Source organism: Rhinatrema bivittatum, chromosome 2, assembly GCF_901001135.1.
Source record: "Rhinatrema bivittatum chromosome 2, aRhiBiv1.1, whole genome shotgun sequence".
Lineage (NCBI taxonomy): Eukaryota > Metazoa > Chordata > Amphibia > Gymnophiona > Rhinatrematidae > Rhinatrema > Rhinatrema bivittatum.
This window is the reverse complement of record NC_042616.1, coordinates 354,412,587-354,439,347: the sequence shown is the minus strand read 5'-3', so window position 1 is coordinate 354,439,347 and position 26,761 is coordinate 354,412,587. Positions and strand designations below refer to the sequence as shown.

Below are 26,761 nucleotides of genomic sequence, written 5' to 3'. Positions count from 1 at the left end.
AAGAATAGTATACAGATTTTTGATATGAGGCACTAAATATTTATTGAAAAACTAAATTCTTAAATCAGTGATAGTCAAGATGAGCTTATCTCCCTGCGCCTAGCTTTACTGCCTCAAGCTCCTAACCTTTTTATATAGCTGATCTCTGAAACATTTTATTATCGCCTTCAGAAAGCTGTGCTGGCCTTGTTCTGTTTTTGCCCCAAGGCTGGCCACTTTTAGTCAAAATGTGTCTAGGCAGATGGCCTTTTGGCTTCAAAGGGCTATGTTATAAGAATATCAGAGGTGTCATGCTGGGTCAGACCATCGAGTTATTTATTGCCAGATATAAGAAGTGCTGATTGCCATATCTGCCTAGCTAATAAATGTTATTGGACCTGTTTTCCAGAAACTTGTCAAACCTTCTTTTAGGCCCAGCTTTGTTGTTGTTTTTGACTACATCTTCAGGCAGCAAATTCCATAGTTTAATTTTGACTTTGGTAACTTAAATTTGTTTTAAATCAACTGTTAGTTTCATGGAATGACCCTAGTTCTGTTTGAAAGGGTAAATAGCCATTCCTATTAACTTGATTCACAAGGGGGATATGACACTTCTGTCATATTCCCTCTGCTATTTCTTCTCCAAGCTGAAGAGCTTCAACATGTTTGGAATTAGGAATAGTTTCAGATGACTTGAAGAGGGGCAGATATAGTTAGACAAAGAAGATAAGGGTAGGAACAGACAAAACAGAACAGAGAACACTGAGGCCCAAGGGCAGCAACACATAAGACCCAAAGGCTACTAAGAATGAGGACCAGAGGCCACAAGGTAAGTTAAGACTCGAGTAGGCCACAGAGCAAGGTCCAAGGAGAGAAGGCCTGGAGGCCACAGGCAAAGTAAGGCCTAGGTAGGCCGCAAGGCAAAAAGCAAGATAGAGGAAGGCCTAGAGGTCAAAAGGTAAGAGTGGCCAGGTCAGAGAGCCAAGGGTGATTCCATGGAACAGCATCTAGGTTCTTGCAAGGAAGGGTTAAATGGGGATAGAGCTTGGGTGTGGTGACAGCAGCAAGGCAGAGCTTGTCTAGGCTGAAGATGAAGCTTGCTGAGGATCCCTGGTGGAGAGGAGGCTGCACCATAGGCAGAGTGAGGTGACCAGTGAAGAGATGGCTCAGGTACTTGGAACAGAGCTCATTTGAGGCCTCTGCTGGTGGGGAGGTGTCATAGCAGACTGGATCAGGGCACCGTAAGGCTGCCCAGCAGGTGAAACCATGACACTGAACTGTTTTGACTACTATTTTTCTGAATGTGCGGTATAAAAACTCTGAAAAAAACAAATAAATAATAGAGCTGTCCCGTTGGTCCAAACAAACATGCTTCTTCTTAATCTTTTCTTCAAAAATGGAGACAAAGACACAGGATTTTGAACTCAGCTACAGCTTCAACTGAACCAATCATTACACAGCTCTATCTTAAAACCAATCGAAAGTTATCTTCTCATTTTCCCTAACAATACTAGCCAATCAGCTAATGAAACAGCATACCGATAGTTTCCAAAGTAAGGTGTACTATCCTAACTCTTGGCTCATACCGTATGGCTGCATAGATTTTAATTGAAATATTGTGATATAGATATAATATCTCCTTGCACTTTGCATATGTGATAAAAATGTGCCTCACAGAACATCTGAGTTCCCTTACTAAACAGCGCAGAAGTGTCTATGATCAAGCATTGTTAAGTACATCACACAGTTTGTGCATTTGCAGTGGTTCGTTATAGAACAAGTGAAGAATTATTGGCAAAGTGTATGTTGATTGGCTAGTATTGCTAGTGGAAATGAGAAGGCATTTCCCTTTGATTTTGAGATAGGCCAATCCACCCCTGGATCTATCGGGGCTTCGGGCATGCCCCGGTGGGCCGGTCACCCTAATCACGTGATAGGTGTTGGTCGTGGCAACCTGCGCCGAGACTTAGGGGGTGCCACGGCAGGCGGCAGAAATTTGAAAAGGCAAAAAGTGCCCTTTCAAAATTCTGCTAGCCCCCAACTTGCCCTGCCTCCCCCCCAAGTGCCACCCTTTCGACGCCCCCCTGGTGGTCCAGCGGAGTGCCCGGGAGCGATCTGCCGCTCCCGGGGCCTCAGCTGTCACTAACCAAAAAGTCGCCGGTGACCTTTAGCCCCACCATGTGACAGGGGCCAACCAATGGCACCGGTAGCCCCTGTCACATGGTAGGGGCTGAAGGCCACCGGCGCCATTTTGGTTAGTGGCAGCCGAGGCCCCGAGAGCGGCAGATTGCTCCCGGGCCCTCCGCTGGACCACCAGGGGGGCGTCAGGAGGGTGGCATGGGGGGGGGGGGGGAAGGCAGGGCGAGTTGAGGGCTGGCTGCCTGCCGCGGCGCCCTCTAAGTCTCTGTGCCTGGTCTCCGGCTGCGATGATCTTCCTTTCTTCGGCCACATGATCAGCTAGACCGGCTGCGCCGATCTTCTTTCTGTGTGTGGGTGTGTGTGTGTGTGTGATGTGTATGTGAGAAAGGAATGGTGCTTCTGTGTGTGTGTGATGTGTATGTGAGAGAGAAATCTGCCAGTTTAAAAAAATGAAATGTGATAATACATATAAAGTTGGATGAAAGATGAAATTACTGAATTTTAAGCTTCCCTCTTCTGGAAAATAAAATTTAACAAAGTGGGTAGAGACATACTAAAGCAAAAAAAAAATTAAAGTATTTAAAATGTTCATCTCAGCAAAATCACAAATTTAAGATTCTGATGCCAGGTGGGGTTTGGTTTTTTTTTTTGAAGCATAATTTAAGCATGAAGACTAGAATAGTTCCAATCTGAAATGGTTTTGCTTTTTTGTTTTTAAGCCTTTAGAAAATGTATATTTTTAAATGACTAAGACTGGAATCTTCCCATTTAAAAGGGAAGCTGAATAAGTATGTCTTTCTGTTCCATATCTCCCACATGAATAATCATACGACTGATAGTTTGAAGAAAGACACTTGCTTTATTGCCTGAAAGCGTAAAACAACCTGTACTGTGTGGGTGGCTGTCCCTTGGGAGGACAGAACCTGAAGGAAGGGTGTCATTTCGCCTTCTGATAGGAATGTGGTTTTCTTATTTAACGGTTGGGAGCATCACTTTCACTTTTAGTAAAAGTGAAAAATGCTGCAAGTCTGAAAGCAAGGTGCTTCTGTGAGAGTGTAATGTGTATGTGAGACAGGGAGGGTGCTTCTGTATGTGTGTGGTGTATATGTGAGTCAGGGAGGGTGCTTCTGTATGTGTGTGGTGTATATGTGAGTCAGGGAGGGTGCTTCTGTATGTGTGTGGTGTATATGTGAGTCAGGGAGGGTGCTTCTGTATATATGTGGTGTATATGTGAGTCGGGGGGGTGCTTGTGTGTGTCAAATGTGTGTGTACGAGAGAGATGGAGCATGTTTTTGGCTGGCTTGTGGCTGTGAGAGAGGGCATGTGTGTGATTGAGCCTGTTTGTGAGAGAGAACATGTGTGTGATTGTGAGCTTGTGTGTAAGTAAGAGAGAACGAGAGCATTGTGTGATTGAGAGAGACTGGCCAGAGAGGTGACGTGTATATGTGTGAGAGAGACTGATCAGGGAGATGATTGGTATGTATGTGCTTGTGTGTGTGTGTGTGTGTGTGTGAGAGAAAGAGACTGGTTGGGGAGATGATTGGTGTGTGAGATACAGAAACTGGTCCTGAGGGTGTGACTGGTATGTGTGTGAACGAGAGAAGAGACTGGTTGTGGTCCCTAAGGAAGAGGACTGTGAGGACAGCTTTAGCAGCTACTGCTGCATCTGGTGTGGCCCTCAAGGGAAAGGAGTAGGAGAACTGCTGGAGAGGATAAGTAAAGGTGGCTTTTTAAGTTCATTTTTCTTGATAGACTACCATTTTAATTATTGAGTAGTATGTGCTGTGTCTGCTGTTTGAAATATTTATTGGTGTTTGGAGAATTTCAAATACATTTTATGAGTTTTTAATTGTTGGATATTATTCTATTCAATGTTGTTGTGAAATTTATTCTGCTTATTAGTATAGTTGTTCAATTATTTCTGTGTTGGGATCTATAGCTGCTTGGCTAGTTCTGTTTTCCTAATAGGAGGTGTATTAGTGTTTAGGGCCTGATTTAATATTTGTAGTGTTGCCTTTTCATAGGTAGGGTTGTTACTGTTTGAGTGCATTCCATAATACAAGTATAACTGTGTGCAGATTAGTTTATGTGCATTACTGCAGATCCTGGTAGTATGTTAGGTTGGTTCTGTGTATGTGACCGAGGTGACATATTTTACTGTATCAATCTTATTTGTTGCATTTTCTCAAGAGGACATGCAATAGTGATAAACTGCTGTCTTTTCATAGGTAGGGCTATTGAGCCTGGTAGTTGGAGTTTGTGTTGCTATTACTGAAATGACACTAGAACCAGAATATATATTTTGTAAGGTGAGTTGTACAGGGAATGTCATAATTCTGTTTTACATCCATAATTGTGGGTCAGGGGGGTTCCTGTGGATGCAAACTGTACTTTTACATTTAGCCCTATGATGGTCATGTGTTCAGCGTGTCACGCATGTAAGAGCCATCAGTCAGGTGTGTCCCGACAGAAAAAAGGTTGAGAACCACTGTGCTAGAGAACAACTAATTCATGACCATCTTAAGGTGACTGGAATTAAAAGTTCCCAGGTATGGAGAACCAGGGATTTTTTTCTATCCTTATTATTTTTAATTATTGGTTATTATTTGATGTCTGCTGTTTTTGAAATATTTTATTGGTGTTAGGGAAATTTTCAAAAATTTGTATATGAGTTAAATTACTGGAGGTTCTTTTCATCAGCAATTTTGAAATATATATTTTTAGTATGATTTTCCTATTGTGATTGATGTTTTATAGTTCTTGATTTTATTGTTTGATGTTTAATGAGGAATGATGGTATTTTCTGTTTTTCCATTGCTGCATTACATACAGTCTAACTTGTTGTGATTTCCAGTTTAGTTTGTCTGTGCATTTCTGTGTATATTTTATGGTCCCTTTATTCTGTATTTGGTGACTCACCAAATTGTATTTGTAATTGGGTACCCATGGGCCTGTATGGAGAAAAATCCCCCGGGCTACTATTTTCCCACAATCCGCCCCTGGATAGATCTCTGTGGTTTTGTCTCCATTTTTACATAAAAGATTGAGAAGGAGCATGTTTGTTTGGACCATGTTGGGATTTTCAAATAAGGATAAAACACATGGAAAAGAAGCAACATAATTTAATGGGAATGTTTGTTGGACTACTATTCACTACATATGACTGTCCCTCAAAAATATCTATGAGGCCAGTATTCAAAAGCCATTCAGTTGGATAAATTATTTTTCCATCTAAATGGCAAGGTTTTGTTTATTCAGCCCCCCATATGTGGCTAGATGTTAGCCGGATAAGTCATTATCTGGCTAAAATCTAGCCAGATTTAAAAAAAAAGAAGCATTTCAGGGAGGAGTGAAGTTATCTGAGTAACTTAGCCAATTTTAAACTATAACCAGATTCATAATTTCGCAAGAATAGCACCCATGATAAAAAAAAAAAATAGAAAAGGGGGAGGCATGGCTAGGGTAATTTTCCAGATACCGCAGTGTGCACTATTTTACCGCATCACATAGCTATTTTAGCACAATGTGCGTTAAATTTATCACACCTACGATTTTTCACATCTCAAGCTGAGACGTGCCCAGCAAGGCTTTTATCAAATTTTGGACTGCTACTGGCGAGAGAGAGACCCTTTATAAGACTCCCATAGAAGTAAACTATTTATACCACTGTAAGAGGGGCAACTAGTAACTCGGGGTGAGCTTTTTGTGGTGGCCTAGGTTTTAGGGGGCAGTTTTACATGCACAATCAGAGGTACGAATAGCACAATAGATATCAGTGAAGATTTTATGTTATTTGGAGTGATGAAAAGCACACAAAGATGAGATTTGTATAAAGTATTCTCGACCTAGCTTAAAACAATAATAATAGCAAAATACAAAATTTAATTTACAAATATAAGCAAATTAAAAGAAGGCATAAAATCAAGACAGTACAAATGATAAAATACATAACAGAAAGCACTTTACAGTGTACCATATGTGTGACATCAGCTGCTAACGAACCTGCTTAATGACACTAAATAACCATAATTTACGAGGAAGAGAGTTCCATAAATTGGGGCAAAAGTGGAAAAGGCAGGAGAGCAGGTTTTGACAAGCCGAATTTGCTTAGGCAAAGGAATGATTAAACCTAAATTATTGGAAGACTGCAAGGTACAAGAGGGCTGATATAGCTGAAGAAGTTTAGATAGATATAAAGTTCCATCACCTTTAATTGTTATGTACACCAACAGTAACATTTTTCATTTTATTCTCTGTTCGATTGGGGTGAGAACTGGAGATATATGCTCCCTTCATTTAGTGAGTATAATAAGGTGAGCAGCAGTGCCATCTGTAAATTCAGCTCACTTAAATCAAGTGAGGGACAGAGCTGTTTCGATAGCAGGCCCACGACTCTGGAACTCACTCCCAGTGGAATTGTGATTACAAACAGATGTAAAATTGTTTAGAAAAAACCTTAAAACATGGCTGTTTGGTATTGCGTTTAAGAATCCAGAAGGAAAATAGGCAAAGAACTCTTTTATTCCATCCTTGTGCTATACTTTCGGGCCGATACAGTAAAAGTCACGGGAGAGAGCACAAGCCACTCTCCTGTGCGCGCGATTCTGTATTCAAATGAGGGCCCGCGGCAAAAAGAGGTGCTAGGAACACTAGCGCGTCCCTAGTCCCTCTTTTTGGACAGGAGCGGTGGCTGTCAGCAGGTTTGACAGCTGACGCTCAATTTGCTGGCGTCGGTTCTCAAATCCGCTGACAGCCATGGGTTTGGAAACCGGACGCCGGCAAAATTGAGCGTCCGGTTTTCAAGCCGCGGGCCTATTTCAAATTTTTTTTTTTTTTAAACTTGTTTTAACTTTCGGGACCTCCGACTTAATATCGCCATGATATTAAGTCGGAGGGTGCAGTGAAAAGCAGTAAAAACTGCTTTTCTGTGCACTTTCCCGGTGCCCAGAGAAATTAAACGCCTACCTTTGGTAGGCGCTAATTTCTGAAAGTAAAATGTGCGGCTTGGCTGCACATTTTGCTTTCTGAATCGCGAGCAGGGAATACCTAATAGGGCCATCAACATGCATTTGCATGTTGCGGGCGCTATTAAGTTCGGGGGGGGTTTGGACGTGTGTTTTCGACGCGCGTTCAATCGCAGGTTAACAGTGCGCTCCGCCGAGCGCACTTGTACTGATCGGCCCTGTTTATTTGTTGTAATTTCCTTGAATAATTTAGTATACTATATTTTACCCTATTTTATGTAGAACACTGTATTTTACTGTTTTATTAGGCTATATTTATGTACTCTGGTATTTTAAAAAGATGGGAAACGGCTATGATGGCTTGCCTGAATAGCGTATAGGAAATTTTAATAAATAAAAATAATTGTACTGCTCATAAATGATATTTTGGTAAACCTAAGATTAGAGAGTTTGCATAATCTACTGTGGTTAAAGAATTAAGATTCTAAAATCTTGGTGGATAAAAAAAAGTTAAATGTCGTAGTAGGCGCAGTTTATAGTACCCTGATTGCAGCACTCTTCAAAGATGTGGAACACGACATCCTAGCGTCAAAATAAAACCTTAAATTGCAGACGGAGTCCACAAAAGTGATGAAGGTGTTATCAAAATAGAGGGCAGTACATGCGGAAGGCAGAGAGGTATATGAGATCCACATTGTCTTAGTCTTTTAAAAATTTAAAAACAAATAGCTAGAGGACATCCATTCTTTGATTTGTTGCAGACATTAACTAATTGACTGCAAAGTAGATAGTAAATCATGTTGAATAGGAAAAAACAGTTGAATGTCATCTGCATATATATTGTAAAAAGTTACCTTCTATCCCTTCTGCAATGTCGCTAACGAAGGCATTGAACAGAACCGGTCCCAAAACCGATCATTGTGGCAGTCCACTTAACACATTCCATCTGCAGAGTAGGTTCCATTTACCATTACACGGTGTCTCCTATCAATCAATCCGTTTGTAATCCACTCCACCACCTTGGTGCCCGCTCCCAAGCTTCTCATTTTATTCATTAATCTCCTGTGTGGAACGTATCAAAAGCTTTGCTGAAATCCAGGAAATTAGATAAAGCACTCTTCTTTGATCCAGTTTTGTAGTCGCACAGTCAAAAAAGTAAATCAGATTTGTCTGACAGGACCTTCCCCTGTTGAAACTGTACTGCCTTGTTGTCATGTTTGGCCGGCCACAGGACAGTCTTGCAACTGGCCGCACTCAAGCCGAAACCGCCAATTCCGCTCTTCAGAGAAGCTGCCATGCTCCCTGCTCTTCCTGGGACCTGCTTAGGCTCACACGCACTGAGTGTTAAAGGGCCCGCAATGCCCTATGAAGATATCATAGACTTGGGCCTTTTTAAGCACTAACGACACAGCAATTCTCCGCCTCAGCAAAAGGTCCTTCTGACTTGCCTGCAGTGCATGTTGCTCTCATCTTTATGCCTCGAATCACCTTGCCATGCCTAACTTCATCTCTCCTGGCCTCATTCCTGCCGTGCTTCGTCCAGCCTGCCTTCGTCTTGGTCCTGTTTGCCTTTCCTTCCTCTGGATTGTTCTCTCATACTCTGACCTTGGTCTGGACCTGATGCTGCGTGATCTCCACTTGCCCTCACCATTGCCTGGGCCTGACACTGCTTGATCTCCGCCTACCTTGACCTTGCTAGGAACCTGAAGTCATTTGTCCTCCGCCTGTCCCAACCTCTGCCTGGACACGATACCAACTGCGCACTGCCTGCCCCTGTCCTCTGACCTGCTACAGTATTTCACCCCTCTGCTCAGTTGGACCTTGCCTAAGTCCTGCTGATCCAAGGGTTCAACCTACAGGGGAAGGGATTGGTATAGGTGAAAATAGAACCAGTCCCTGAGTGTTTTCGCTTCCTGTCGGCGTTGGCCTTCTGGGTTTCCTTGCTAGGCTGCGTAAACCACGCCACAGTACAAGGACTCACTCTCCATGACACTTGGGTCCAGCAACCCACTGGATTGTATGTAGTTAAGTATCCTTTCCTTCAGCAGTCTCGACCAAGGTGAGGCTAACCAGCCTGTAGTTTCCAGCCTCCTCTCTACTACCACTCTTGTGAAGTGGGATCAAACCACTCTGCTCCAGTCTTTGTAATACCATTCCCATTTCCAGCGATATATTGAAGAGGTCTTTCAGTAGACCCACCAGCACAGCTCTTAGCTCCCTTAGTATCCTGGGAAGGAAGAATTAGCACATCTGGCCACATGGCTTTATCCACTTACAGTTTTCCTAGCTCTTCCCATGCATTATCTTCTGTAAGTAGGGTTGCATCTACCCCACAGCCATCCATGGTCTTGTTAAACAGCAATGGTCCTTCTCCAGTGTCTTTTTTAGTGAACACTGAACTGAAGTATTTGTTTAATATTTCTGCTATTCTTCATCTTTCTCCACACATTGCTCCTTGTCATTTTCAATTTTACTATACCACCTCATGCCTTCCCTCTTTCTCTGTTTATATCTGAAAATATTTTGTCACCTCACTTTAACTCCTTGGCAATCCTTTCTTCCGCTTGACTTTTTCCTTTCCTGATTTCTTGCTTCATCTCCCTCAGTTTCACCAGGTATTCTTCCCTGTATTCCTCTTTCTGGGATCATTTGTACTTTTTGATTGCTTTTATTTTTGTTTTATTTTTTCAGCCACCTCCTTGAGAACCATAATTGGTTTCTTTTTCCTCTTACGTTTGTTTATTTTTCTAACATATAGATGTTGCCTTTGTAATAGTTCCTTTTAATTTGACCCACTCTTGTTCCATCTCACCTGTTTTCTGCTAATTAATTCACGTATGTCCCCATTATGTCGTCTATTTTTGAAATTCAAAACTTGGGTCTTCATGTGATTTCTCTGTATCCTGTTTGCGATATCAAACTTTACCATCTGATGATCATTGTTACTCAGGAGGGCACCTACCCAGATATTAGAGACATTATACCCCTTTGTGAGCACTAGATGAAGCATCACTCACAGATTTCATTACCATTTGTTTGAGCAGAGCTCCTTGAAGAGCATCCAGTATCTTTCTACTTCATGTAGATTCTGCAGAAGGGATATTCTAATCCACATCCAGTGGATTAACATCTCCAATGCGCATCACTTCTCCCGTCTTTCCCACCTTTTGGATGTCTTCGACCAGATCTCTATCCAGTTCTTCTGTTTGAGTCGGAGGCCTGTAAACTAAACTAGTGAAAATGCTTCTTTCCTAAGCCACGTCCCTTGTATTTCAGTAACTTCAATATAGATATTATCATAAAGAGCTATTCCTTCTCCTTTTCTGTCCTCTCTGTTCTTCCTTAAAAAGTTATAGCCCAGAATAGCCATATCCCCATCATGACACTCAGTGAGCCAAGACTCTGTAACAGCAACAATGTACAAGTCTGCCTCCCATTAGGGCCTGAGGTCTTGGATTTTATTGCCCAGACTACGATCATAGCATTCCAACTTTTCTCCCTTGGTTTGATGTGCTCCTTTTCTGCTTTTTAGAAAGTGAGTGATTTCATTATTTTCTCTAACTTCCTGTATTGCCTGTAGGGATGACATGCCAATTTCATTGGCCACCTCCTGCCACCCCCACCCTCCTGCCACAGACAAACGTAGGCCATCCTTACCATATAACCTTTTACTACTTCATAGACAGCCCCAGCCTCCAATGTATCCAAAACTACTTTCTTTTCACCAGATTTTGAACCAGGATTTGAAATTATCTATATGGTTGTAGTAGTCTTCGCTGTCTGGTCTCCTTCACTGGAGTAGTGATTACTCTGATTAGCTTGACTTCAAGCGCCTGCAATGTGTATCCTGAAGACACAGCCTTTAGTCTCTTGCCCTCCTGCCTCCAAAATGGCGTTAGCCTCCAAAAACAAAAACATTACAACAGTATCAATGCTTGCTATAAGCCTGGGCCCTGCCCTGTCTTTTCCGAAACCTAGGCGAGGACCCGTCCCAAAACAATGCAGAGGGCAAGCTGTGGCCCGTACTATTTTGATGCCCCGCTTGCAACTCCAGTCAAAAAAAAACAGCAAACATTCAGGGAATAAACAGGAAGTTGGGGCAAGCCCTGGTTCTCCTCCCACCCTAGTCTTGAAAAAAAAAACAAAAAACTAAGTAAATGTTGCAACACCAGTTGGCCAAGCTCCAATGATTGCTACTGCTTTCAGTCAAAAAAAAAAAAACAACCTGCTGGTAGTCAGTTACCTACTCACTTGCTGCAGCTGCAATCAACACACCCAGGTGATTGCTGTCCCTTTCAATCTCTATGGGTAAAACAAACAGAGACCAAACAAACCAAGAAAAGTCCTTAAGGTGTTGCAATGAAGACACATCAGGCAGAATTCGTGGTGAAGCGTGTCCCCGGGAAGGTCACCTCTCCTCCTCCTTCCCCGGGGCCCCTTTTTATTGTACATAATTCCATAGCATGGCATGCAGATTTGTCATAACATCATTGGGTCCTTGCAAATACATACATCATTCATTGGCTGTTACAGCGTCATACCATAAATGTCCTTCCTGGCCTTTATGCTGACTACGTGTAAGCTGGCAGGCCGGGAGGGGAAAAGGTCATAAGCTGGACATTGAAGCAGTTTAAGATGTGTTGAACTAGCTGACTAAGTGCAAGAGGAAGTAAGCAGAGAGCAGTTTCGGGTTGCTACAGTTTGAGATCTATTCCTGGGGCAGGCATGTCTAGTGCAAGTGTTTCTTCAGACTTCCTGTCTCAGTTAGTGGCAATTCTGCTGCCTCCAGTGTAGCCCGGGAAAAGGGAAGTTAGAGTTAACCCCTGACATACTCTTTCAACTATCAGAAGCCAAGCTCACAATCCCACACTTAAGGAGTTTCTTACCATGTTGTGAGATTGCCAGCGTTTTGTTTTTGGTTTTTTTCAACATCCCATGGCAATAATACAGCAACCTTCTCTTTAACAGTAACATTTGTTACTTTAACACACCCATTCCTTCCTTTAGCAGTACAATTTTCCTCCCACAAAATCCACTTTGTTGCAGGCCTTGGCTACCTGTTTTGTTTTGTTTTGTTTTGTGTTTGTTTTTTTTTCATATGAAAGGGCTTTGTACTAATTCCCCCAGCTGGGGCCTACCTCCTCTAAAAGTATTATGAGGTATCCATGAGTTCAGGGTTGTCTTGGGACTCCTCTCTTTCTTCAATCTCCATAGGTTCTGGTTCCAAAAGCTCTGCCTCCTCCCCTCTCTAGAAGGATTCTCCTTCCAGTGTTTGAGAAGGAGCCTCACCCCTCCGTGCAGCACATCTTCCCAATCTAAAGCTGCCTCTCCCATCCCTGCCGGATTTCTAGGAACCCAGGGCCTTTGGGCTTGATCCATCCCACCTCCCTGCCCCAGCCTTCCTCAGCACAGGGGAACCTGGGACTTATAGTACTGAAGGACTGTTCCTGATTCCTAGATTTCCTCTGTCTCTGCCTAGCTTTTTGCCTTTGCCCTAGTAGAGGAGTAGGGACAGCAGTACCTTCACCACAATGGTATAGCTTTCCTTTTCCCTTTCCATTAACGGTGATACTTCTGAAAAAGCAATAGTCTTTACCCTGTGTCTAATCTTCTGCCCTAGATTTTCTAGTGAGATCATTGTTCCCCAGATCAATGATAACATTAATATCAGTCCCTGCTTTCTTCTGTATATGCACTGACTACCTGGCTTGCATTTCTACTAGCTGAGGATCCTGGAAAGTTTTTAACTGTTGTGTCCCCATCAGAGAATGTATTGTACTCTATGCCACGCTACAAATAGTTGTCTGGTCTAAAATCACAAAGTTTATGAAAATGTCTAATATTTGTATTGGGGAATGGCTACAAAAAATAAAACACGTTAATATACAGAAATATTCAATGTAAACATGTGCCCAGTATATTCTGTATGCTTTTCTGTGTTAAATATTTAGGAAGAATTTGTGTTTTCATGTTCTATGGATTAGTATATAATATACATTCTTTTGCAGACTGGACTCACTGTGATACCTGACAGTACAGCTGGATCTATTTTGTATGCTATAAGTAAAGTTCTGGATCAGTCAACTCTTCTTAGTGATGACATACAGAAGTTTCTAGTTTACTGCTGCATCAGTCTTCTCTACTTTGTGTTGACTTTAGAGAAGGAGGAGACAGAGCATGTACAAAAAAGGTAATCCTTTTTTTTTCTTGATGGCTTAAAAAATGTGAAAATAATGTAAACAAAAATACTATTTCATATTATTATAAAATTTAATACATTTAAAAGCTTGCCATCCATTTATCTAGGATTGTATTGCTTTGGTAGTTAACATTACTATTTAAAAAAAAATTTTTGCTTCACTTTGACCTTTGAAAGCTTAGGGGTAGATTTTAAGACGCGCGCACGATTACGCGGGGATTTTATAACATACTCGCGCATGTTATAAAATACATGGGCCGCCTGCACATACACGCCAGATTTTATAATCCGCGTGCAAGGTGAGAGGTTTTATGCAAACTTAGCGTGGCAATGCATCCTGGCCTTCCCCAGTCTGCTCCAGGAGCAGACTGGGATGGAACTTCCCTACCCCCACCCTAACCTCCCGTCCCCTTCCCCTCTCCTCAACCCCTAAATCCTATCTCTTTGCTTATTTTTTTTGTTTTCCAACTTACTTCAGGGCCCGGCCTGAAGTAAGTTGCACGCACCCCTCCCCACCCCACCCCACACCTTGCAGGAAGGCCGGCACTTATGCGCATACTGGCCTTTACGTGCGTGGCTGGGCCTTTTGGAAAATAGGTTTGGCGCACACAAGGCCCAGCCACATGCATAAAGGGCGGATTTTGCACGTGCGGCCTATTTAAAATCTAACTAGTAAATAAATCAGTCATTTCTATTGTACCAAATCTAGGAAGGATGAACAATTTCTAAAATTGTTTTGGTTTTATTTATTGTATTCACTTTGAAGATTTGTGTATTTCCTCCTTCCTATCGGACTGTATAACCGGTATTATTATGGTGGAGTTGCAGAAATTCACTGCTTATCCCTGGGATCCTGCTAGGTACTTGTGACCTGGATTGGCCAGAGTTGGAAACAGGATACTGGACTTGATGGACCTTTAGTCTGACCCAGTATGGCAATTCTCATGTTCTTATGTTGTAACCTCCTTCTGAAAAAGAGGGTGCATAAATCCAACAAACTGTGGAGCTCCTCCGGTCCAAAGGGGAAGAACCTTGGTCGACAGCCACTAAACAAATAGACTCCGTTGCCATTGAGTTAGAAGATGAAAAACTCCAAATCAAGTGCTCTGATGATGTGTTCACCCTGATGGGTGATATTGGGACTCCGATGCAAGATATCACTGCTGCAATGCTGAAAAGGAACGGTTGTATTATACCTTTTCACTCCATAGATAATGACGGAAGGAAATTTCTCAATAGACCTGATCGAATGACCAATGGGTCCTCCGATGTAGCATAGGTAATGAAACATCCCCTCTGAAGACAGTGATAAGTTCCCGCATCTCAATAGGAGGTTTATTTTTCTCTACCTTTTTTTTTTTTTTTTTTTTTTTTTAAGAAGCAAGTGACAGTATGAAGCACAATGGAACTGAAATATCTAACCTAAAGCCCTCCATGAACAACTTAGAAGGAAAGAGGCTTTAGAGGAATTGACCGAGGCCAAGCCTACCTCCTGATACTCCTCGACATATCCGCCGCCTTCGATACCATTAACCACAAAACACTCCTAATCAGACTCAAAGAAATTGGACTACGAGACACAGCAATCAAATGGTTCAAATCGTATCTCACAGGCAGATCCTTCACCATTAAGATAAATACCTCAGAGTCATCCCAAATACCACTTACACATGGCGTCCCACAAGGTTCCATCCACCCTATTCAACATTTACCTCCTCCCTCTATGCAAATTCCTCTCAGAATCAGACATCACTCACTTTGTATATACAGACGACATACAAATATTACTCCCCATAAATAAAACCATCAAACACACTTTAAGTTGGAACCAACTCAGTAAGAAAATTATTCTACTACTTTCACAACTATCTCTCTGCCTCAACCAAAGCAAGACTGAAATATTGCATATATCCAACGATCACTCAGCAACCTTCCTCTGCAATGAAACCCACAAAAATGTTGAATCGCAATTTACGAATATGACAAGAAATCTGGGAGTGACTATTGACAATGAACTCAACCTCAAACACCACATCTCCAACATAGTCAAGAACGGTTTCTTTAAGTTGCAAACACTGAAAAAGCTCAAACCCCTTCTCCATACACCGGATTATCGAACAGTCCTCCAAACTATAATCTTCTCCAAAATTGTCTACTGTAATTCAGTACTCCTCGGCCTCCCCGAATCCTCCATCAGATCTCTTCAGGTACTTCAAAATGCTGCCGCCAGATCCATCATGAACATAAAGAAATGCAGCCACATCACACCCACACTCAAAGCACTACACTGGCTTCCCATCAGCCAAAGAATCCAATATAAAACCCTCACCCACAAAAAAATAAATAACAATGAGATGAACTGGCTCAACGCTGCCATTATACCATACACCCCCCAAAGAACCCTCAGATCCTCAGACACCGTTCCCAATTCCAAAGCAGTGCACCTCTCCCATACCCAAAAACGAGCCATATCAGTAGCTGGTCCCACACTTTGGAACTCCCTCGCACCCCGCCTCAGAAATGAACCTTCTACGCAAATCTTCAAGAAACACCTCAAAACATGGCTCTTCAGAAAAGCCTTCCTGCCAGATACCCCAACCTCCTGCCTGGAACCAGCTACACCTTTAAACTAACACCCTCTATTCCCAAACATCTCCTCGGTGTACTCTCCCTCTACTCTCTCCGTCAAAAGTAGTTCCCCACCCCACCCCCCCTCCCCTACCCCTTTCCCACCTAGCCCTCTACTAAATGCTACCCAATAAGGAATCCTCCTCTTTTATCCTCTCCATAACTCCATGTAGATCCTTATTGTTAAGTTATCCTGCCATGCTACAATGTCACAATGTTATTTTGCTACATGTAGATCATTATAATAATTGTAATTTTATCCTTCTTATGTTACAATGTCAGAAAGTTATAATCCTAATATATAAAGGTACTACTTTAATTGTTACAAGTTAACATGTTTCAATGTAAAATAAGCAGACCTTGCCTTATTTGTTATGTTAGATGTAAACCGATGTGACATCTCGATCGAATGTTGGTATATAAAAGCAACTAAATAAATAAAATAAAAAAATGGTAATTAGAGTGGGTTGATAAGATAAGCTTCCCATGTTTCTAGTGTTTGGAGGCTCTCTGTGCATAAAGTGCCTCCAGTCTTGCCAATACTGACTTCCATTTATTGCATACAGGCTCTGGTTCAAGGATCTTGTTTTTGTCAACCCTGTGGCTTTGATTTGGGGAGATGGAGGAGTTCTTGAGGAGCTCCTGCCCAACTCATTTCCCGGCAAGGCAGATAATACTGCACTGAGAGAAAAAGATTTACTGTGGCTTCTGTGAGACTCACACAGTTCCTCTATGCTCTAGAGAATTGGGAATGAGGGATACTCAACCACAAGCATATCCAGAATGAAGTAGGGATAACAGCCGGTGAGGGACATCTCCTTAACATGGTTGCGGGCTGGGAACCGTTAACTGTGGGCTTCTACTTGCCGGCCATTTTGAGTAGGCAACAATTTTGTTTTGTTTTTAAAGTAGCAATAAAAAGTGCTGTTTTCTTACTTTCAGTTACACATAGCAAGGCAACTAAAAGAAAGAAAACTGAAGAAAATAATGAAAAGGAACAAAAATTGTAAGAATTTTAAAAAACGTTCTGGAGAGACAGTGTACATGTCCATGCTGTTTTCTGACAAAAAAATGACTGAGGCGGCTCCAGAGGCAATGCCCTCATGCGAACTCCCGCACATGCTCAATAGAGCTCAAAGCTCTACTAGGTAGAAGAGATGAGTCCATTAACCCACATGTAACAGCTAATTCAGCCTGCTTATTGACAGAAAAGAAGAGAGCCTCAGTCATCACACAAACGTGACATATCCCAATTCTCTTACTCGACCTAAATTTGACAGATTCGAATCAATCTCCACTAAAGAGATTGAATCCCTTCTAAAAAGCCAGAAACCATCTAGCCATCCGGCTGATAATATCCCATCGAGACTCCTGCTTCTCATCCCAAACACGATCTTAGGACCTCTGACCAGCATCATAAACAGCCTTCTAACTCAAGGAAGCTACCCAGACAACCTAAAAACCGCCTCACTCAAGCCCCTCCTCAAGAAACACAATTTAGACCCAAATGTACCAGCTAATTTCAGACCCATTTCTAACCTCCCATTTCTTGCCAAACTAACGGAGAAACTGGTAAACTCCCAGCTTTCTGAATACCTAGAAGACCACAAGATCCTATACCCATCGCAATATGGTTTCCGCAAATCACGCAACACGGAAACCCTCCTCATTTCACTTACAGACCATATAATCATGGGGTTAGACAAAGGACACTCCTTTTTACTTGTTCTGTTAGACATCTCGGCGGCATTCGACACCGTCAACCATACCATCCTGCTGGATCGCCTAGCAGATATCGGCATCTCCGGATCTGCCCACAACTGGTTCAAGTCCTTCCTCAGCAATAGGACTTTTAAAGTCAAAATTAACAATAAAGAGTCACCCTTAACAAAATCAACCCTTGGCGTACCACAAGGATCCTCCTTATCTCCAACCCTCTTTAATATATACCTCCTCCCCCTCTGCCAACTGTTAACAGACCTAAACCTAATTCATTATCTGTACGCAGATGACGTGCAGATTCTAATCCCCATAACTGAATCAATCTCAAAAGCGCTCACCCATTGGAATAAATGCCTTCTATCCATCACTAACTTACTCAACAGCTTAAACTTGGTACTCAACGCCTCAAAGACAGAACTTCTCCACATCTCCTCAAACGAAAACAATATCTCCCCTCCATCACCACTCAATTCTCTCATTGCCTGTAAGCAGGTTAGAGACCTTGGAGCAATTCTAGACAATCGATTAAACCTAAAGAAAATGGTCAATACAACCTCCAAAGACTGCTTCTACAGACTTCAGGTTCTAAAACGAATGAAACCTCTTTTATTCTTCCACGACTTCAGGACAGTTCTCCAAGCGCTTCTATTCGCCAAAATAGACTACTGTAGTGCCCTTTTCCTAGGCCTCCCCAAATCCACGACCAAACCACTGCAGCTGATACAAAATGCGGCAGCGAGATTGTTGACCAGTACAAGCCGCGGCGAACACATCTCACCCATCCTCAAGAACTTACATTTGCTACCAGTGAATTTCAGGATTCTATACAAATCAATCACCTTAATCCACAAAACCATCCATCATCAACTTCAACTCGACCTGGAAATCCCATTCAAACTCCACTCCTCTAACAGACCTACGAGAGATATTCACAAAGGCACTCTGAAATATCCCCCCACTAAAGCCTCACGCCTCTCTACGACCAAAGACAGAGCTTTTTCGATAGCAGGCCCATCTATCTGGAATAGCATCCCATCAAATCTCAGATTAGAGCCATGCCTTTTAACTTTCAGAAAAAGACTTAAAACCTGGCTCTTTCACCAAGCCTTCGCCGATCCACCAGTCTCTTACTAGTTGTCCTTCAATCTAACCCAGCCTGGCATTTATACCCATGAACAATGGACTCTGAAACTTCTAGGTTAAACTTCCAGGTTAAAGCACCTTTTAAGCTTTAACCCGTACGCTCTTTGGTAATACGTTGTAATACGTTATAATTTCTTCCTGCCTTATCTTCCTTCCAGCTTGTTGCAAGCTTCCAAGTTCTCCTCCCCTGTTGATTGTAACTTTGACTTATTCCTACCTATTGTTATCCTCGTTCACTTGAATTTACTCCAGTTATACCCCTTGTTAAATGTAAACCGATCCGATATGGTTATTTACTATGAAGGTCGGTATATAAAACTGTTAAATAAATAAATAAATATCCAGGTGTATTCAAGGCAAAGAAATAATGGTTGTAAAGGGAGTTGTGGTCTGTCCTTTTACTGAGGGGTTGCCACTGTGATGGTTGAGCTATAGAAGAAAGGGAGCAAGGCCTAATTGGAAAGGAGGAGACAGAAAAAAAAACCCACTTATTGATAGTAGTGAATAAAGGGAGGAGGAATAGCCTAGTGGTTAGAGCAGTGGGCTACGAACCAGGAGACCAGGGTTCAAGTTCCGCTGTCGCTCCTTGTGACCTTGGGCAAGTCACTTTACCCTCCATTGCCTCACGTACAAAAACTTAGATTGTAAGCCCTCTGGGGATAGAGAAATACCTACAGTACCTGAATGTAAACCGATGTGATATCTCAGATTGAATGTTGGTATATAAAAAAATAAATAAATAAAATAAAGGCTCAGTCTTAAAAGTTAGCGAGCAGGATGGAACAAGCTCTGACTGAAGCACAGATGTAGAAGAAGATGAGCCCGGTCATTAATAAAAGTAGTACTTCTGAATGTATGTCATAGGAGGTTCTTTTAGTATTTGGGCTAGTTATAGACATGAGAGAAAACTGAGAAACATCACAAGTACCTAGCAGGATCCCAGGGATAAGCAGTGAATTTCTGCAACTCCACCTTAATAATAGTTTATGGACTTTTCCTCCAGGAACCTGTCCAAATGCAGCTGTCACCACATCCTCTGGCAATGAATTCCAGAACTTAATTATGCATTGAATAAAAAAAGATATTTTCTCTTAATTTTAAATGCATCACCTAGTGACTTTTTGTGTCCCCTAGTCTTCATACTTTTTGAAAGAGTAACCAATTCATGTTTACTCGTTCCATTCCATCATTATTTTATAGACCTCTCCTCATCCGTCTCTTCTCCATGCTGAAGAGTACTAACCTCTTTAGTCTTTCCTCATAGGGGAATCGTTGCATCCCCTTTATCATTTTGGTCACCCTTTTTTTGTACCTTTTCTAATTCTGCTATATCTTTTTTGAGATGTGGTGACCAGTACTGCACATTATATGCAAGATGAGGACGTACCATGGAGCGATACAGAGTCGTCATGATATTCTTCATTGTATTCTCCTTTCCATTCCTGATAATTCCTAGCATTCTGTTTGCTTTCTTGGCTGTTGCTGCACATTGAACAGAAGATTTCAATGTATTATCAACAATGATACCTAGATCCTTTTCCTGAATGGTGACTCCTAATGTGGAATCTTGCATTGTGTTGCTATTATTTGGGTTACTTTTCCCTAACTGCTGGATTTTAAATTGGCCATGTGCGTAGAAATTGCCACTTACGCGCGCTGCAGACATTTTAAAAAGGGCCTAGCCACACACGTAAGTGGGTGATATGCGCATAAGTGCTGGGTCCTGACAAATGGGCAGGCCGGGGGGCGGGGATGGGTGGTTCAGGGGCGGAGCTGAGTGGGCCGGGGGCAAGCCAGGACAGTGCCATTCCTCGCTGTCTCAGAGCCTCGCTTGCCAGCCAGCTGCCAGCGTGCGCAAGTTACTTCTGGTTTAATAAAAAGGGATTTAGAGGGTGGGGAGGAGAGGGGATGGGGAAGGGAGGTTAGGGTAGAAGGTAGGAAAGTTCCCTCCAGTCCGCTCCTAAATTGGAGTGGACTTGGAGGGAACTGGGGGAGCCCCGATCTTGTCGCCATGTGAATTTGCAACATTTTATCCCCCTTGCGCACGCCGCCTGCACATTCGCGCATGAATTATAAACTCTGGCACGTATGTGTGTACATCAGACGTATTTTATAACATGCGCACGCCGGTGCACACATGTTATATCGGCGCATCCATGTGCGCACGCTGGGTAGCGCATGTACATGGACGCGCATGTGCACCATTTAAAATCTACCCTTTTGTGTATCATTTTGCACTTGTCCATATTAAATTTAATTCGCCATTTACATGCCCAGTCTCCCAGTTTTGCAAGGTGCTCTCACAATTTCTCACAATCCTCTTGTGATTTAACAACTTTGAATAATTTTGTGTCATTAGCAAATTTGATCACCTCACCTATTAATCACATTTCCAGGCCAAGTTGGAGGGAGTTGCAGTAGTCTATTTTTAAAAGAATGATGGCTTGTAATACCATGCGGAAATCTTGCAAGTGTAGAAGGGGTTTAAGCTTTTTTAGGATTTGAAGTTTGTAAAAGCATTCCTTTGTTGTATTATTGATAAATTTTCTTAGGTTCAGACGGTCGTCGAGAATAACGCCAAGGTCTCTCACTTGGGAGATGGTGGTTGGATGGGGCGCAAGGAGGTTGCTGAATGCCAGATTGTTGACATCCTGTGAGATGAGCAGGAGTTCGGTTTTTGATGTGTTGAGTACTAGATTGAGGCTGGCAAAGAGGAGGTTGATGGACTGTAGGCAACTGTTCCAGAAGTCGAGGGTTTTGGAGAGGGATTCGTTGACTGGAATGAGAATCTGGACGTCGTCGGCGTAAATGAAGTGAGTTACTTTAAGATTTGAGAGGAGTTGGCAAAGGGGAAGGAGATAAATGTTGAAAAGAGTAGGGGAGAGCGAGGATCCTTGCGGGACTCCGAGTGTTGACCTGACAGGGTGAGATTCTTTGTTACTTATTCTGACCTTAAAGTTCCTATTGCAGAGGAAGGACTTGAACCAGTTGAGGACTGCTCCTGAGATGCCAATGTCTGAGAGACGGTTGATGAGGCTGGAGTGCTTCACGGTGTCGAATGCAGCTGAGATATCGAGCAGCGCCAGGAGAAAAGCTTTTTTTATCAAGGCCCAAGAGGATGTTATCCGTGAGCGAGATTAGTAGGGATTCAGTGATTTGCGGAATCCAAACTGAGCTGGGGCGAGAATCTTGTGTTCATCAAGATATTCTGAAAGTTTTTTGTCGACAATTTTCTCCATGAGTTTGGCGATAAAAGGGAGGTTGGCGATGGGTCGAACGTTTTCTGGGTCCGTTGGGTTCAGGTTGGGTTTCTTTAGTAGAGGTTTAATAGAGGCGAGTATGAGAGCATCTGGAACGGATCCTTGTGATAGGGAGCAATTGATAATTTCTGTGAGTGGCTTGGAAATAGTATTGAGGATGGTGAGAAGTAGTTTTGAAGGGATAGGATCCGTTGGATGATAAGAGGGTTTCATCTTTTTTAGAATGTTTTCTATTTCGAGGGGAGAAGTGGGTTCGAATGAAGAGAAGGTTGCATCCAGGTCGTTGGTGGGGGAGAGGGGAGGAGGTGGTTGGATCTTTGAGGAGGAGAGAGGGGCTAGAAGGTTTGAGATTTTCTTTTCAAAGAAAATAGCAAGTTCTGTGGACTTGGATTGGGCTTGGTCGTCTGGGATAGTAGGGGAAGAAGGCTGTCTCAGATCCATGATGTAAGAGAACAATGCCTTGGCGTCGAAGAAGTGATGGATTTTGCGGGCGTAGAAATCTCTCTTTGTGCGGAGAATAATGTTTCTGTAGTTGTGCAAGGCTGTTTTGTAGGCAGATAATGAAGCAGTGGAGGGTTTCTTGCGCCATAGGTGTTCTTTATGTCATAGTTCTTGTTTGAGATTATTGAGTTCAGGTGTAAACCAAGGTTTTTTATTCTTGAGGGAGTGATTTAATTCTTTTGTTGTCAAAGGGCATAATATATCTGCGACATTGTTAGTGATATTGAACCAGGAGGTAAGGGCTGAGTCAACGTCAGATAGATCAAGGTTAACTAGTTCCGTCGTGAGGTGGGAACTGAGATCTTCCATAGAGCAGGGTTTCCTGAAGTGGATAGTTGTTTTTGGAAGGGGGGGGGGGCAGGATTTTCCGATATAGAGAGATGAGTCGTGATCAACCAATGGTCTGACCAGGGGCTTAGGAGAGAATCGTGGAGGAGAAGTTAGGGTGAGGCCTGAATTAGTGAAGAGGAGATCTAATGTATGGCCAGCTTTGTGAGTGGGGCTATTAATAATTTGGTTGAAACCCATGGCCTTGAGAGAGGATAGTAAGGTTTCGCAATTGGAGGAAAGAGGCGTCGAGTTAATGTGTAGGTTGAAGTCTCCCAAAATGATAGCTGGGGAGTCCGTGTTAATATGCTTAGCAATTAGCTCAATGAGGTGTGATGGATCTGCTTCAAATAGACCTTGATCATCTAATAATCCAACGGAATCTCTCAAAGACTTTTCACTTGGAATATATCTGTAAAAGTCTTTATGAGTTTTTGCTTCTGGCAAGCTTCTTTTCAAATTCTCTCTTTGCTTTACTTATCAGTGCTTTGCATCTGCCTTGCCAGTGCTTATGCTGTTTCCTGTTTTCCCTTTTACATATTTTGAAAGATGTTTTTTGCTATTGTAGCTTCTCTCCTCACTGTTTAACCATGCCGGTAGTAGTTTAGTCTTCCTTCCACCTTCTCTAATGCGTGGAATACATCTGGTCTGGGCTGTCCAAGTGGTATTTTCAAACAATGTCCATGCCTCATCTAAACTCTTAACTTTTGCAGTTGCACCTTTCACTTTTTTCCCTTGACGTTTCCCTCATTTTATCATAGTCACCTTTTTGAAAGATAAATGCTGTTGCATTAGATGTCTTTAGTGGCCTCCCTCCAGTCAAATTTGATCCTGTTATGATCACTATTGCCAAGTGGCTCTAACACTGTTACCTCTTGCACCAAATCCTGTATTCCACTAAAAACTAGGTCTAAAATAGATTCCCCTCTTGTTGGTTCTTGTACCAGCTGCTCCATGAAACAGTCATTAATTTTATCCAAGATCTTTACCTCTTAGCATGTCCTGATATGATATTCACCAAGTCAATACTGGGGTAATTGAAATCCCCCATTATTACTGTGTTACTGATTTCTAGCCTCCCTAATTTATTTTAGCATTTCGTTGTCTGTTCATTCTGGCCAGATGAATGGGAATACATACCCACTGCTATTTTATTCCCCTTTTCACCTAAATTTCTGTCCATAAAGATTAAAATTGCATTTTGTTTCCTGCAGAACTTTTACCCTGTATAACTCAATGCCATCTTTAATATAAAATGCTACCCTCCACCAATTTCATCCATCCTATTATTTCGATACAATTTATACCCTGGTATCACAGTTTGGTTATCCTCCTTCCACCAGGCCTCTGAGATGCCTATTATATCTACCTCTTCACCCAATGCTATGCACTGTACATATCAGGTTCTACAGATATGACATCACCCCAAAATACATGTCCTATTAAAAGGTCATGGAAAAACTGAGGACAATGCTTAGGCTGTAATCACCCTGTTTAGAATGATTCTGGCTACTCTAGAATTTAGACCTGTTGGATCCAGTAGCTGTCCCAGTCCACAACAATCCATAACTGTTTTCAGATTAGAATGTGAGCAACACCTATCTCTAGCATTCCTTTGGCTACAGTCCTGCATCTCAGATTCAGAATCCGTCATCTCTGGTGTTTGGAGAACTGTTGCATTGGTCATTGAGTTTGCCCTGACAAAGGCTGCTGGACAGGTTTGGGGACAATCTTCCAAAGCTGCATGCTTACTGCTCATAGATCTGTGTACCATTTCCATGTGGTGCAATATCTTCATTAACATATTCAGAATCTGAATGTTTTTTCTACAACTGGTGGACGAAAGGTCTTGTTATCCACAATTACTTTTGAAAGCGGAAGAGTGCATTCGTCAGCTTCTCTGTTCTGTCTACAAAATTTTTCAACTCTATTTTCATGCACCTCACCCACTTTGATTGGAACTTGGCCATATAATCTGGCTCAGGACATGTGGCATCCAGGATGATGTCCATGAGGAGTTGGACATCATCTTGGATGCCACATGTCCTGAGCCAGATTATATAGTGGTCTAAGCCTATTGAATAATAGTGGTCTAAGCCTATTGAGGGTCCCTGAGGTTGTGCTTTCATAGGCATCAGTTCTGGTTTTGACAGCAGTACCACCTTCTAGCTCCACATCAGCAACTGCTTTCCATCAGAACCCAGCAGCATGAACATCAGCCTACGACCACCCAACAGGCCCATCACACACTCAGGCCCAATTTTATCTCTCCAGACTCTGTTTCAGAGGGGGACTAGATCCAAATCTTGGTGGTATGGCGCTAGATATCCAAGGACCTCTACATTCTCCAAATCATGGAATCTCGATGTCGTGTGCATTTCTCCCAGCTATCCTTCCCTCCATGCTGCTCACATCTTGATCTGTGTCTTTCACTCGATGCTACTTCGCCAAGAACTACAATCACTTCTTCCGCTTAGAATGCTCTTGTTATAGGCAGTTTATAAATACTTAAATAAATTCACCAATGAATGATAGAACCATTCTCTATGTCCCAGCATGGGCTGGGTATGTACTACCAATATTCTCTCATCCCTAAAATCAGGTAGATTGAGGCCTATTCTGGTCTCAGACAAACAAATTTCAAGAGGAATTCTGAATGGATTCCCTCAGCATCATGCTCCCTTACATCCAAGAGCAGGGATGGATATGCACTCTCAGAAGGATATATATGCTCATAAGGCCTTTTAATTCCTCTTACCCCAAGCCGCCGCCAGGGCCGACCACGAGGCAGTCCGACCCGGGACTAGAGCCGCTTCCTCCTCTTCTCCCCGTAGCCAATCCGAAGCAGCCACTGATCAGCCAATCGGGGGACAGCCCCAACTGGCCTTTAAATCATCGGGCACCTCAGCAGAGTCCTCTTCTTCCTCCATTGCGGCGTCTTTATTTATTTATTTAACAGCTTTTCTATACCGACATTAAAATACACATCATATCGGTTTACATTTTAACGTAAAAAAGATGGAAAATTACAATAAACAGGGAAAGGGGGAACGGGGCAACTGATAAATACAAAAGGAAGCACAGAGAGGCAAAATTTAGCAAAATGAAAACTAAAGAGAATACAGTATGTAAAAACATATCTACAAATATACAAGCAGTAGTAAGTGGCTACATGGAGTCATCAGAGAGCAATTGAGAGGTGTCATGGAGCGACGGGAGGAGTAAGAGGTGCTGGGGAGGTGTATAGTAGTCAAACGAGGAAAATTAATCAGGGAAAGCCTGGTGAAAGAGCCAGGTTTTTAGCATTTTTCTGAACTTAAGAGGGCATGGCTCCAAACGAAGGTTAAGGGGTAGAGTGTTCCAGTGCATGGGGCCAGCAATCGACAGGGCACGGTCCCTGGCAACTGTCAGACGAGCCTTTTTAAGTGGGGGGACTTGTAAGGTGTATTTGCGGTTCGCTCTGGAGGGGCGGGAAGAATGAGTAAGTTGTAAGGGCTCACTGAGCTACAAGGCGTTATGGTTGTGGATGGCTTTGTGAATGATAGCGTTTTGAACAGAATGCGGTATGTGATGGGGAGCCAGTGTAGGTCCTTGAGGATGGGGGTTATATGGTCTGATTTACAAGCATTGCTTATCATCCTTGCCATTGCATTTTGCAAAATCTGGAGAGGTTTGATGTTAGAGAGAGGAAGGCCCAGGTACAAGGAGTTGCAGTAATCGAGCTTGGAGGTTAAAGTGGCTTGGATGACTGTTTTGAGGTCTTGTGTGTGGAGAAGGGACTTGAGCTTCTTTATGACCATAAGTTTATAGAAATCTCCTTTAATGACAGAGGAAATATGGTTTTTTAGGTTCAGGTGCGTGTCCATAAAGACGCCTAGGTTCCCTACAGGGTGGTGAGA

The 26,761-nt window shown here is 42.6% G+C and overlaps 1 protein-coding gene across 6 annotated transcripts in view; it reads left to right on the top strand.

Annotated features, from left to right (window-relative positions):
* TEX10 (testis expressed 10) overlaps positions 1-26,761 on the top strand; it is a 678,603-nt gene that overhangs the window by 592,951 nt on the left and 58,891 nt on the right. For 4 of the 6 annotated variants that reach the window (XR_003854633.1, XM_029589917.1, XM_029589916.1 and 1 more), the window contains one exon: positions 13,091-13,272. Coding sequence is in view for 3 of the 6 variants with exons in the window: in XM_029589917.1 (XP_029445777.1) it covers positions 13,091-13,272 (182 nt within the window). In the remaining 3 variants the exon portion in view is untranslated. Of the gene's footprint in view, positions 1-13,090; positions 13,273-26,761 lie in introns of those variants that run through there. The other 2 variants (XR_003854635.1, XR_003854634.1) reach the window with 1 other exon arrangement.